The sequence below is a fragment of the Haemaphysalis longicornis genome, unplaced genomic scaffold (genome assembly GCF_048455015.1).
Source record: "Haemaphysalis longicornis isolate Haplotype H1 unplaced genomic scaffold, Haemaphysalis longicornis Haplotype H1 scaffold_1, whole genome shotgun sequence".
NCBI classification, from domain to species: Eukaryota; Metazoa; Arthropoda; class Arachnida; order Ixodida; family Ixodidae; genus Haemaphysalis; species Haemaphysalis longicornis.
The window spans coordinates 142156376-142168975 of NW_027526203.1; the positions used below are offsets into that span (position 1 = coordinate 142156376).

The 12600-nt window shown below is 49.8% G+C and overlaps 1 protein-coding gene across 1 annotated transcript in view; it reads right to left on the bottom strand.

Annotated features, from left to right (window-relative positions):
• The window catches only part of LOC144137241 (nose resistant to fluoxetine protein 6-like), a 121732-nt gene that overhangs the window by 48647 nt on the left and 60485 nt on the right, over positions 1–12600 (bottom strand). The window contains exon 2 of the mRNA XM_077669456.1: positions 563–738. Coding sequence (XP_077525582.1) covers positions 563–738 — 176 coding nt within the window. The remainder of the gene's footprint in view (positions 1–562; positions 739–12600) is intronic.

Sequence of the window (12600 nt, forward strand, 5' to 3'; positions counted from 1 at the left end):
GGGCGTTTTTGCTTTTCGCCTCCATCGGAAAAGCGGCCGCCGCGACCGGGAATCGAACCCGCGCCCTCGTGCTTAGCAGCACAACGCCTTAGCCACTGAGCCACATCGCTTAATGATGCGAGTAAAGTTACTCGCAATTTATCAGTGGTACACTTTTTTCGGATGTAAAGTGTTCTTGTCATGTACGGGTACATCCCGCATACCTTCACTGAGTTCAATGCAGCCTAAGGCGAACAAACCGTTCTCTGTCCTCCACAACATGCACCTCAGCTACCCGTCTAGACGTGAGGATGAATAGACGATGAATTTAATGTGCCTTCGCCGTCGTGGCCACAAGCGTATAACCACTTATTTTCCAAAAAACAGCACGTAACAACTTTAGCAACCTCTATTTCCCCTCGCCGTGATTTAATTACAGGCACCCGCCAAGCTGGCCCGCTCTTAAACGGGCGCGCTCGTGCGGGGCGGCGTGTTTAGAGCGCATCCCTTTGTATTGGCGGCCGCCACCATAAAGTCAGACCTTGTCCCCCATAACCACTGAGACAATGCGTTCCACGCGTACCTTCGGTGGCCGAGCCTTGGCATGTGCGAAGCTCACGGTGGCGAGGCAGTAGGCGCTCGCGAACGACCCGTTGGCCGCCTGGCGGGGACGAGCGGCGATGCACTCCGAGTAGAAGCCCAGGAAGGTCAGGCCACCGGTCAACACGCCGCTCTCGGGCTTCGCCGTGCTGTCAAACACTGTAAAGGGGCGCCGCACTCAGAACGCGCATACTCACAGGCTCGTAGCTCGCACATCACCTGTCACGTTCTACCAATAATAGAAATTTACTTCGAACACGATAAGTAAATGCCGATCAGTCGGGCGACTCAGTCCACGAAGTGTTATTAGGTAGCTTTATTGTCTGTTTTCTAGCCTCTGCTCCCGTGACCCTGCAAACGGGGGAGGGGGGAGGGCGCATGCGCACCGGCACACCCCGGAGCGCCCGCTCCGTTCCCGGGCAGGGAACGGTAAACAGCGTCCTCGGTAAACACGTCCCGGGGTTGCCCCCAAAATGCACGTAAAATCAGCACGCATCTTAAATGCACGTAAGTTCAGCAACAAATAAAACACGAGCAAGAAAAGATCAGCATTGACTTCTGAAATTTTCTAATTTCCGCAGAGATGGAATGGTGACATTGCTAATTTACAAATACGGATTAGAGCCACTCCAATATTCAACTGTAGAAACAAAAACCACCATGGTGACTAGTACCTAAGGCATAGCGCTGCTCGGCCCAAGGATACGGGTCCGATTCACGGGCTGCGGCGGTGGCTTTTCTGATGGAGGGGAAAGCGAGTACGATCATTTGTGGATATTTCGGAGCACGCCCTTAAAAATTACCGCAGGTGGGCTTCACCACAACACTCCAGAACAACCAATCATCTTCACCAAAGGTGCAAATTTGGCAATTGACAAGGCTTAGCACTCGATTAGAGCAAAATATATTATCTTCGCTTGGACAACAGCGCATATGATAATATATTTTGCTTTAATTGCACGCTGGCCTTTGTCATTCGCCAAATTTGCACATTTGGTCAAGATGATTGGTTGTTCTGGAGTGTTGTGGTGAAGCCCACCTGCGGTAATTTTTCAGCCCTACAACGCGTGCCCCTCTTCGGGGCAGAGAGACATACTCGTATATCTCGTGTCAGAAATTTGCGCGATAAGAGATATATCCCTAGGACCAACTTTGAATGTCGCACCGCCAGCTCGGAGCGCCATTGTTGGAACGTTGTGACTTCCGCTTATAGACTATTGTACATTAAAAAGCAAAAATAAAAGTTACTTTAGCATAATTTTGTCACGTTAACAACATGTTTTACAGGAATTGGTTTTAACTTCCCGACGAAACAATCACAGTCTGCTTTCCGCTGTCATGGTTTCTACTATTCCACTTTCAGCGGAGAGCCTCCACAGTGGGCGCATAACCGTAACTTGTATGACAGTGTTTCGTCGCGATTTTACTGCAACTGGCACAGGTTAACGTTTTAAAACTGGAACTGTCTGATTGCCACTTGAGAAAGATTTTGTGCAAATTTAGGTTTAACACCTCTAAATTTTGCTCTACCAGAGAAAGATTCATTACCTTACCATGCGCTTATTACAGCTGTGACACCCGCGAAGATGTCGTAAGACAACTTATAAAGCGCGGATATTTCAAAAAGCTTGCATAAGAATGTTTAAATAACACCCGACGACAAAACGAAATAGCATACCTCGGAAAAGCGAATCCGTATTATTTGGAATAGATTGCCGCGGCATAATTCTCACGTTTCTTTTTCTCACGTCCTAGAATGTTCAGCGACACTGCGTCAACACGCGAGGCAAAACTGAGCTGGAAAACTACTTTTATTTACTTACCTAGTTTCCTTTTTCGTTTTCTTTGTGCTAACAGCGAGAAAAAAGGAGGGCGCCCGTCCCCAGGTATGGGGCGCGTGCACAAAGGGAGCGGCGCACCGCGACTACTCACACTGGCTGTCAACACCACGGCACCGCAAGGGACCTGACCAAGGACGGATTCAAACTGACCGCCTCGCCATTCACTCGTTTTTCCCTTTCCCGTGCTGTCTCTTTCATTCATTCCCATTCGAACTCCTGTAGACCTCCGAGTTCGAGAGGAGCTTTGAATGAATAGCATCGTAGGTCACTCGGGGGTCCACGACCGACCCCTTGTCCCTCGCCGGACAGCTTCGAGGAATCGCCCATGTAGGCCGCAGACAAGCTGTTGCCGATCTTCAAGGAACAAATGTAGTCCCGAAAAGCACCAAAGAAAGCTCGCAAGGGGACCATGGAGGAATGTCGGGGAAATTTGAAGCAAACAAAACGAGTGCAAGGTGCGGACGAAACTTCCGCATTCGTTTTGTTGCGAGTCGCGCACCGTGTGGGCGAGAAAGAGAGAGAGGAAAGGGGGGGTGGCGAGACGCCCTAGACAGCCCGCCATTGTTGTACTGCTCAACACTCTTCTTTGCACGCAGGGGCAATGGTGACGAGCATTCCACCGCCGCGCTTGAATCGCTACTCCCGGGATTGTTTGTCCCAGCAGCCTGGGCGTTGTCGGATTTCAGGGCAAGGTGTGAATAGCGGTGGACGAGGTAGAACGGCAGCCGGAGTGAACTAAAACGTTCAGTTTTTTTTTTTCAGCGGCTTATGGAACGACCGAGCAACGTTGAGATAGAGCGGAAGTGAACAGATAACGAAGTTCAAAGCGGCTTCGTACATGTTCAGAAGACCTGCCATATCTTCACGCCACCAAGACGGTGTAGCATTGGTATCCTGCAGCGTGTCACACATTCCTGTGTTGTGTTCCTCTTATGTACTATTATGAGTAATATGAAAGGGAACACAGGAGCGCGTGGTAAACAGCCTCGAAACAGACTCGGAGCGATACGAGGATGGCGCTGTGAAAACCGAAGGGGGAAAGGAGGGTGCTCTTCCACTAACTGTTGGCACTCCCACCACGCTGGCATTTCTACAAAGCAGCAGCTTACGTCATTTCGCCGATAATATGGTATCGTCCGACAACTGATAAAACGAACGGCGGGAATGGGAACAGTTGTTAGAACAGCATCCCCCTTACCACTTTGTTTCCGACGGCGGCCGCTGCGTATCACTTACAGCTGGGTCTGAGGGTGTTTTCGCTGCGTTCCTGTGTTCCCTTTCATATTGCTCGTAATAGTACATCCGGCGACATTGAGACAGTTGCATGGAAGGATATGACGTGCCGCAGTTTCTTGCACAAATTCCATTTCGTCTTTTGCCGCCGCCCCGGGAACTTCAAAAATTTATATCTGTTCAGAACCGCACAGGAAGCTCCTTGAACACTACTGGCTTTTGTTAACACCTCCCTTGCTATGGGCTCTGATTACAGGAAGTTTCCACAGCCCGAAAACGGGCCGACTTTACGTCTGGACTGCCACTATAGCAGACCTCGAAAGGTCGCATAAACCTGTTAGCTAACTACTAGTTCAGGTTAATAGATCTGCGTGATTCATATATAGTTTCATGCTATGATTCATGCTATAGCATGCTATGCTATGCTATTCATGCTATGATTCATATATAGTTTCATGATTCATGCTATAGCAAGTGTGCGAAACATAAATCCATGCAACGAACAAGGCTAAAATTGTTAGAGGTTCGCGGAGTGGCACTTATTATGTATTCTCGGCAGAAATGGGGCACATTTTGGTATACCGCAATGTCGCGCATGGTGGTCTTTGACAGCTTGCTGGTTTTTAGTTTCACCAGTGTCGCCGGCTCCTCGTCAAGAGGAAAAAAACTGCATCCCTAGTTATACGGGAGAAGCTATAGCAGGCCATCAAAGCGCTGTTGGACAAATAAGAAAAAAACCTTTCAGATCCGTTATTTGGCTTGCGGGTCAATCCGGAAAACTCACCGGCCTTCTCTATTCGCCATTGGCGCAACCGGAAGCAATGAACTAACTTCTCCCAGCCGGTGGCACCCGTCAGCAGGCTCGAGCAAGGTCCCCGGAACTTAGGCTCGAACAGGCCTCAGCGGAATGGTGTCAAACGGCACCACAGGTAAATACCAACGCAGTATATGCACCGATGATTGCTCTTTTTGTGTGTTTGTTATCTCCTTTTTCGCTCATACTCCCCAGGGGGCAAAAGGGTTCGCCGTAAGGCACGCTACGCGATGCGACTGGAACTTGCGTGGATGGTTGATGCTTAATGGCGCAAGGCCAACTGGGGCAGAGTGTGCCAAAGAAATGCGCGGATAAAAGAGATGAAATGGGAAATATCAAAACTGGTCAGAAAGATAGAGAAAAAAAATGTCCCAACAGGAAATGAAACAACGGTGCGCGCAGTGTTCGGTATAACAAGGTATGGTTTGACGGAAATCTGTATTCAACTAGGGAGTTGATGGGCTTAACAACAGCTGGGCTGCTTGGCGCGCCGTATTGGAAAGCCGCGGAAATATTTTGGGCCACCTGATGTCTATCCAGCTGATGTCCTCCATGGTGAGGATGTCTAACGTATGTCGAAATCGCGGCACAAGAGTATTTTTCAGGCACTGTCATAAAAACTGTCTCAGCGGCCGGGAATCGAGATCGCCTTCTGACCTACCGCGGCAAGTTAATAAGCGTTATGTTAAAGCGCCACACTGTAATATATGATTTGAAACAGGTGCCACCACCGACTGAGGCGCCACATCCGTTGAAAAAAGAATGGCCAGGAAGTTGATTCAGCGCAAAACAACGCGGTGCAGAAGACGCACCTACAGCTCATGGTAAGCAGCTATCTTATAGGGGTGCTTTGATGCTGCTCCAACAGGCTTGTCGAAAGGTAAAACGATGCTCAGGGTTACCCCGGAGCAAATAAACGCGGGAAAAGTTTCCGCTCCTTCTACGCGAGTGGGATGCAACCTCCGCCTATCTGGGGTTCGCAAGCACACTCTGTATACAGACGTGTGCGGTGTCGGTGAAAACCATTGCGCTTAGGGCCACTGTTATACTACGAGGACATTGGTGCAATATTCCTATACTTTATGTGCCTATACTTTCCTTGTTTTAATGGCTGGGAATATGGTTTTTTCTAATGCATAGGCAATGTTTTTTTTTTGTTTTTCTTAGGAACATGCCTCGTATATACAGACGAGACGTCGCTTTCTCATGTGGGCTTCCCTGACCTCCCGGCGAGTACTCTTAGGAGTCCAGGTTAGCATGTCTAGTCACCGTTTATATGCCTGCGAGCTTCTCGTAGTCCCGTGTCTCCAATTCCAGGGTCTTCTCCAACAGAAGTGAACCATTTCCCGCTCAGAAATGACCCACCCTTAAATCATCTGAACTTCGATGAGGCGGGCAGTTCTGAAGGCGCCCTAACGCAGATACTCCGAAACACCTTGTGAGGACCTCAGCAGATTGTGCAGAGGTTTTCTTTTTTTTTTTTAACCCGCGTGTCATCATGTGCCTCCGCCGCCTGCCATTGAGGCAAAGAGTGGGTACACAGACTCAAGCAAGCAATAATATATTGCAAAAACATTCATTCTCATTGACAGCGATGATTTCAATGGGAGAAAGCTTAGGTTCTTCGTAACTTCTCATTGCACGGCAGAATGCTATTTATACATGAAAATAGCAAAATTATTTTTGCACATATGTCACCCAATCCCTCCATCACTTTTCGCGCTCCGAGTATACTCGCCGTGTGGTGCAGAGGTTCATGAGTTCGTCGAATGAGCATTGACGAATAGAAAGAACGATGAGCCACTTGTGGAGTACCACAACTAATTAGCTGAAGTCTTTGCAGAGGCCCTGTCAATGGTGCATCAATCGCAACACGGGGATAATGGCGCTTTTCACCGACGGGTTTTTTTTTTTTTTTTCATAAAATAATATTTACTCTTGGGTCAACCAAAACTTTGTCCGTATACGTACGCCACGTCATGACACTGAAGTCGTCATCGCGATCACTGACCCACCGTGAAGAGCCCGCGGAGAAATCCCCCTTCCCTAGGGTCAAGTTTTAGGACGTGGGTTCTTCCTTCGGTCTCTCCGCCAATTGCGCTCTATAGCCTGACGGTGGAACGCGTCTGCCGACACGGTAAGTGGGAACGGAGCATCCGAGGGAGCGAAAAGAGTCTCTCTTCTAGAAGAGCGCGCGCGAAGCGAACTTCTGCGTAAAACACAGCTCAAGTGACAATGGCGGGCAGGGCCGGTGCAGCCTCCACGTCGCAACGGCAAACATCAGGCCGCACGTAACTTCGAAATCGGTAGGTGACGCGTCATACGTAAAACACCGGCCGCGCTTACAAGTTCGCTGCTAAACCACCTGCACTTAGTGCATGGCGCGTTTCTCAAAGCGGAGGTTTATTGTCCTCACTGATGCCTTTGTACGCCTATACGCCCTGCAAGAAAGCCAAATTGTTCTGACGATGATGATGAATGATCGCGGGTGAATGAAAAAAAAAAAAAACGCTCCCCGTGGCCGCAATCCAACCTGGGTCCTCCCTCGCGTCATGAAGCCGGCGTCTATCCGATCGCTCAATTTCGACATGGTCGAAGCTTTCTGGAAAACTCAGACGACAACCAAAGGATCCGCCACAAGAAGAACGCTACGAGAAGGAGAAGAAAAAGGTAAAGACGCCAAAGGTTTGCTTAAATCATTTAAAATTTACCGCGTTCCATGGCACTGCTCCAGGCCAGGTGTCTCGATGCCAACGCTGCCGTACGGCGGAGACACGCGTGAGTCGAGGCGCGCTACCTCAACGTTGATAGAACCACGTTGCCCTACTCCACGTGCGTTCCATGCAGAACGTAGAACTGATCTAGTGGAAGCTTTCGTAACTGTTGCCGGTTGATTTCTTAAAATGGCGCCAGAAGCTATAGTGGCACGGGCGACAGCAGGCGTCGGCGGAGTGATTTTTTTTCTGCAGTTGATGAAGTATTTAATTTCGCAAAAATCAAGCATGTATGATTTTTTATAAAGGAACACTACAAATATCACTTCTGCATTAATTTGTTGTCTTACATTTGCGTAATGTCTTGTTCTTCTTCAACAATGTTGACAAGTATGAACATTACACCGAGCATAGACGGGTAGAACTAAATAAGACTATTGCGCAGGCCTTGTTTTACTTTGGCCGGGTGGCTGAATCGAGTCACAGACAGACAGACAGACGGACGGACGGACGGACGGACGGACGGACGGACAGACAGACAGACAGACAGACAGACAGACAGACAGACAGACAGACAGACATACATACAGACGGACAGACGGACGGACGGACAGACAGACAGACAGACAGACAGACAGACAGACAGACAGACAGACAGACATGAGTAAGTGGAGCCTTCAATAGCTCCCCGGCACCAAGACAGACAGACAGACAGACAGACAGACAGACAGACAGACAGACAGACAGACAGTAGACCAAGTAGCCCAAGAGAGACTATCGTGTTTAAAATACATGGCCTCGTGAGTTTCTACATCGTACTCTGCGCAGTATAAAGGCGCACTGTGTTCGGCGAACATGAGCCCTGGGCCGAACAGACTCTAATCATTTAATCCGCTTCGTGTGTACAACACGCGTGCGATAAACGCATAAACGCATGTGGTCGACTTTCTCGGCGACCATCCCATAATGTGTTGCGAGTGTATGCGTACGGGATGATCACGTGCTCGCTGTTTTGTGTTAATGATTTACACGTTTTTTTACCTACAGGACATATAGGTATGTATACCCTCAATGCACTCTATGCAGCGCATTTTTGCTCATGCAGAGCGCACCACTTGTAAAAAGATGCGTGTAAATTCGGAATATACAATCCGCGAGGAAGCCATTGTTTGCGCTTGCTATTGGCACGAGGGAAGCTTGGTCAAAGAGCGCTGCCATTTGAGATTTGTGGATAACATCGTCTTGGTCAGCCAGTCCGTAGAGGACACGCAACGAATCGTCCAGGACATGCAGAGGGAAAGCAGATGCCTAAGGATGAACGTAAATAAGAAGAGAAAAGCATGCCCCCGTCTTCACTTTGTTTGGTGGAAAGTAGGTCCAAAAGCGGGTGGAAGGCAGAGGGTTGCAGCGGAAGCCTTCCTTGCCAAAGTCAAAGCGTATGAATGTGGCACGGCGTAAAGCGTTCGCGCGCCCGGCCGGAACCTGTAGTCAATATCTGATATCTCGGCAGGAATTTTGGTGACGTACGTGCGCCAGGATCATAGATGGCAAATATATCGTCTCAGCGGGCTCTTTGGTGGCGTAGGTGTTCCTTGTGGCATAAGTGACCAGTCTATCAGACTCCAGCAGGCTCTTTAGCGACATAGGTGCTCTGCGGCCACTATCTATTGTGAACCGCAGTAACGGTTCTGGCCCCAACAAAAACCGAGCTTGAAGGATTCGGTCACACCAAATTTCAAAACACTTAACTCAGTGGAACGAGAGTATGCACTCCAGAAAAACAGGCCAGCTAATTCGGCCGCCGTCGCTCTCCTCGTAGCCTAGCCAGGCAAGGGCGGCCGTAACAGCGAGCACGGTGTGACGGGCAGGCGCACTTCGCATAAAGCCGTCATACCAACAGCCCTTAACTCTCCGACGTCCCTCCAGTTACCTTCAATGCGCGACTACGTAACCAGAAAAGGCGCGAACATCAGCCGCACCCTGAACGGCGGTTTTGGCGATGCATTTCAGCCAGCTTGTGAGATCTATGCCGTCGCACTATGGTCGCATAACAGCACAGAAGCGCATTAGTGAGTGGGTCGAACAATTATCTGCAAAGTCGTGCGTGCCTGCGTGTTTCGTCTGCGTCGTGACAACGCTGAACAGCAGCGAGATGGCTCTTCTGAAAGTACCCTTCCCCGCGACAAATCAGTGTTCGGCGACAGGAAAGATGGATCTTGTTTGTGGCAGCGCCTTCTCCTCGTAATGATGCAAGCGAAGACATGGCGGATGGAAGGGAGTGATTGCAAACGCAGTCCCGCTGCGCAGCGGTGGCGAAGCCAGCGTAGAGAGGCAGCTCCGTTCTTCGCGCTCTTTTGTTGTCGCGCGTGCTCCTTTGAGAAACACCCGCGCTAGGAGTCACTAAACGGTAAGCGACTGCGAGCCGTTGAAAGGTGTGGGGAGGGGAGGGGAGTGCGCGTACACGCAGTCTGCGTATCGTACACAGCCCCTTCTCCTTGGCATGCGGCTTTTTGTGGCTGCCGGCAGCCCCTTTTGAACCTGCCTCCCGTAAGAGCAGGGGCCCGACGCTTACGCCGGGTTTCGGCGAAAGGCAGTCAGACGCCTGGCTCCCGGCCTACCATTGTGACTGCGCGGCGGGAGGGGAGGCGCCAATGGTCGGCCCTTGTCACGCGTCCGGGAAGAGCCGTCCACCAACGCTCGAACGAGTCGCGCAAGGCGGGCAGCCGCACGCAACCAACGACGTCCGAAGGATTCCGCGTGCTCGGAGCCTGCGAGGAAATATTTACATGCGCGCCAAAACGCCCAACGAACGGTCTTTTCTTTTTAAAGAAGCATGTCCGGCAACTGGGCCATTATCGACAGACTCATTCGAGCATGAGATGCATGCCGGGACGAGCACGGAACGTTACGCGCGCACCAACCGAGCGGGAAGTGGCCTTGGCGGCCTCTGTGGTTTTCTTCGTCCCTGATTGCTTCTGCTGCGGCGAGGGGCTGGTACTGCAGCGGCCTCCTAAACGGCGCTTTTGCAAGTTGCAGCGAAAGGAAATCACAGAATGGCCGTCGTCGGTGTGCATGATGTCTCGGGTGTACGACGTCTGGGTGCCTATATCCTGAGCGCAAAATACACACTGAAGTGCATTGAAGCGTTATGCTGCACCCCTTGAACAGGTTGTGGCCTCCGGTTATATTTTAAGTCCTTGATGGGGTTTAATCAGCCAACCGCGGGGCGCAGCCTAAATTTGAGTTTTGATAGAAGATGGGATGGGAGGGGTCATCACGGCGGCGAAATTTCCATTCAGGTGCACATACTTCGCGGTTGTGCAATACAATGGCCGAAGTCGGCACACTTTTGACTCTTTCTTTCTATCAGTGCCTTCGCAGCTTCGTCCAATGGCAGCTGTTTGGCAAACCTGTAATCCGGTGAAGTTAGCCTTTATATATTTATATTAACAGCTCTTTTCCCTGCCCCGTATAGGCTGAGCAGAGGAAAATCCTCCAAAAAATATTTACCTACAGCAAATGGACAGAAAATAATAAAAGCTGGCATAGAAAAAAATAAACCAGAAGTTACAAGTTGCAATGAGAGATGCGAAACCATCGGTTCTTCCAACTATTATTACGCACCTCAAGCGAAATACGCAAAGAAAAAATATTGAAACACATAAAGCAAACTCTAAAGACCGCAATTTGTGTACGATGTTTTGGCTGTGGGTGATAGAGAAAAGGCGAAGATGACGGAAATTATTTTTGCATATTTGTTTCTTAGGAGGGTGTGCAGCTTAATTCAACCCTAATGCGCCTTCTAATCGTCCGCCTTCACGAGAAAGACAGCTGCCGCAGCCGAGCACGGAACCGCCTAGAGCTATTAGATAAGCTTTATTGAGATAAGTTAACGCAAGCGTAGCTTATTTCGTGGCTCTAGAATCGTCGCCTTTGTGCTTTGGCACTGAGCCACCGCAGCTGGGTGAAGCATGGCATCCGTAGTTTCCTCGCGCCGCGCAAGGAACCCCCGCAGGAACTGAGTAATTCGTACACACAAGTGATTAAGCGTCCAGACCTTCCTGCACCTTGGCATTTATTGCTGGATCCCGTTAAAAATGTGCCGGGTGCTTATTGGGCACGGAGCAAGAACGGCCCATTACGGCAAGCACGGGCAAGCGACCAGCTGACCGTTTTTGACACTCCGCTATGCTCCCGACGTCCCGCTCAGCACAACCAGAGCGTCAGCAGCCGAGAGGCTTTTAGCTAAGCGATAACCGTATCTCCCTCGACAGGGAATGATTCGCGTGACTGGTCGTTTCACGTGCGCGTGTAAACTAAAACTTCACCCTAAAGGAAACGCAAGAAGTTGTATTTGGTCGCCCCAACAAAGCAAAATACCGTGTTTCTTGGCCTCATTTAACTTTTTTTTTTGTATAATGTAGTCGCTGACATGATCAGTCCAGTTTCATGCGCATATACGGTAAAACCAATGCATTTAATTCATCCGCACTGCCTCGTGTCATCCGCCTTTGGAATGATCTGCCTGATAACATTGCCACCATATCTAACCCCGAAACATTTCGCCGTCAGCTACTCCTGCATTACACAATTTAATGCTGTTAAAATATTTTGTGTAACACCCATTACCAGGATTTTTGTGTATGTTGTGTATGTGTGTTTTTTTTCTCTCACAAATTGTAGGCCACAAGTGTTCATGTTCGGTGAAAAAGTGATCGCCTTGTTCTTGCAAAATATGTATAATGCATTTACATTTTGTTGTTACGATGTTCCTGTCTTCAATTTATGCTTTGTATTCTTATTGCGTTTTCACACGCCCCCCTTACTCCATGGCCTCCAGTAGGGCCTGTAAGGTTTCTATGAATAAATAAATAAATAAATATAATTTTTCTAAATAACAATAAAGAAGCCGATAAACTTTGGAATAGCCAAGGCTGTCCTTCTCGGCGCTGCATAGAAGCAGCCCCACGCTTCGGTCGACGTTTTTTCGCTTCCGTTCTAAAGCTATTTTAGGTGTGTGGCACCAGTGCCTATTCGGAAGCGCTTTCGCGGCTTCGTCGCTCGTGTTTCAACTGATGAAACGGAGTTCGCCGTAGCGCGCTCGCATCGCGGGGGCAGCCATGCTAAAATTCCGCACGGTAACGTAAGCTGCCGCGACGGTCCGCTAAGAGGCCCCGGTTAGCGGAGCGGGGCGCCGCTCCGGTATCGCCGGTAGCGCGCTAGGGCGCCACGCATGCGAAATGGTGTTCCCGCTTGCTAGCGGAGCCGAGCGGACCGTCAGAAACGGTCAGCAAAAACTCTCTAATGCCTCCGGTTGCGCTGAGCGTGCCGCCGATACCGGAGCGGTCCACCGAAAACGGTTAGCTAGAACTCTCTAATGGCACGATGAAAATTGACGCTTGCTACGAAGCTTCGTGGC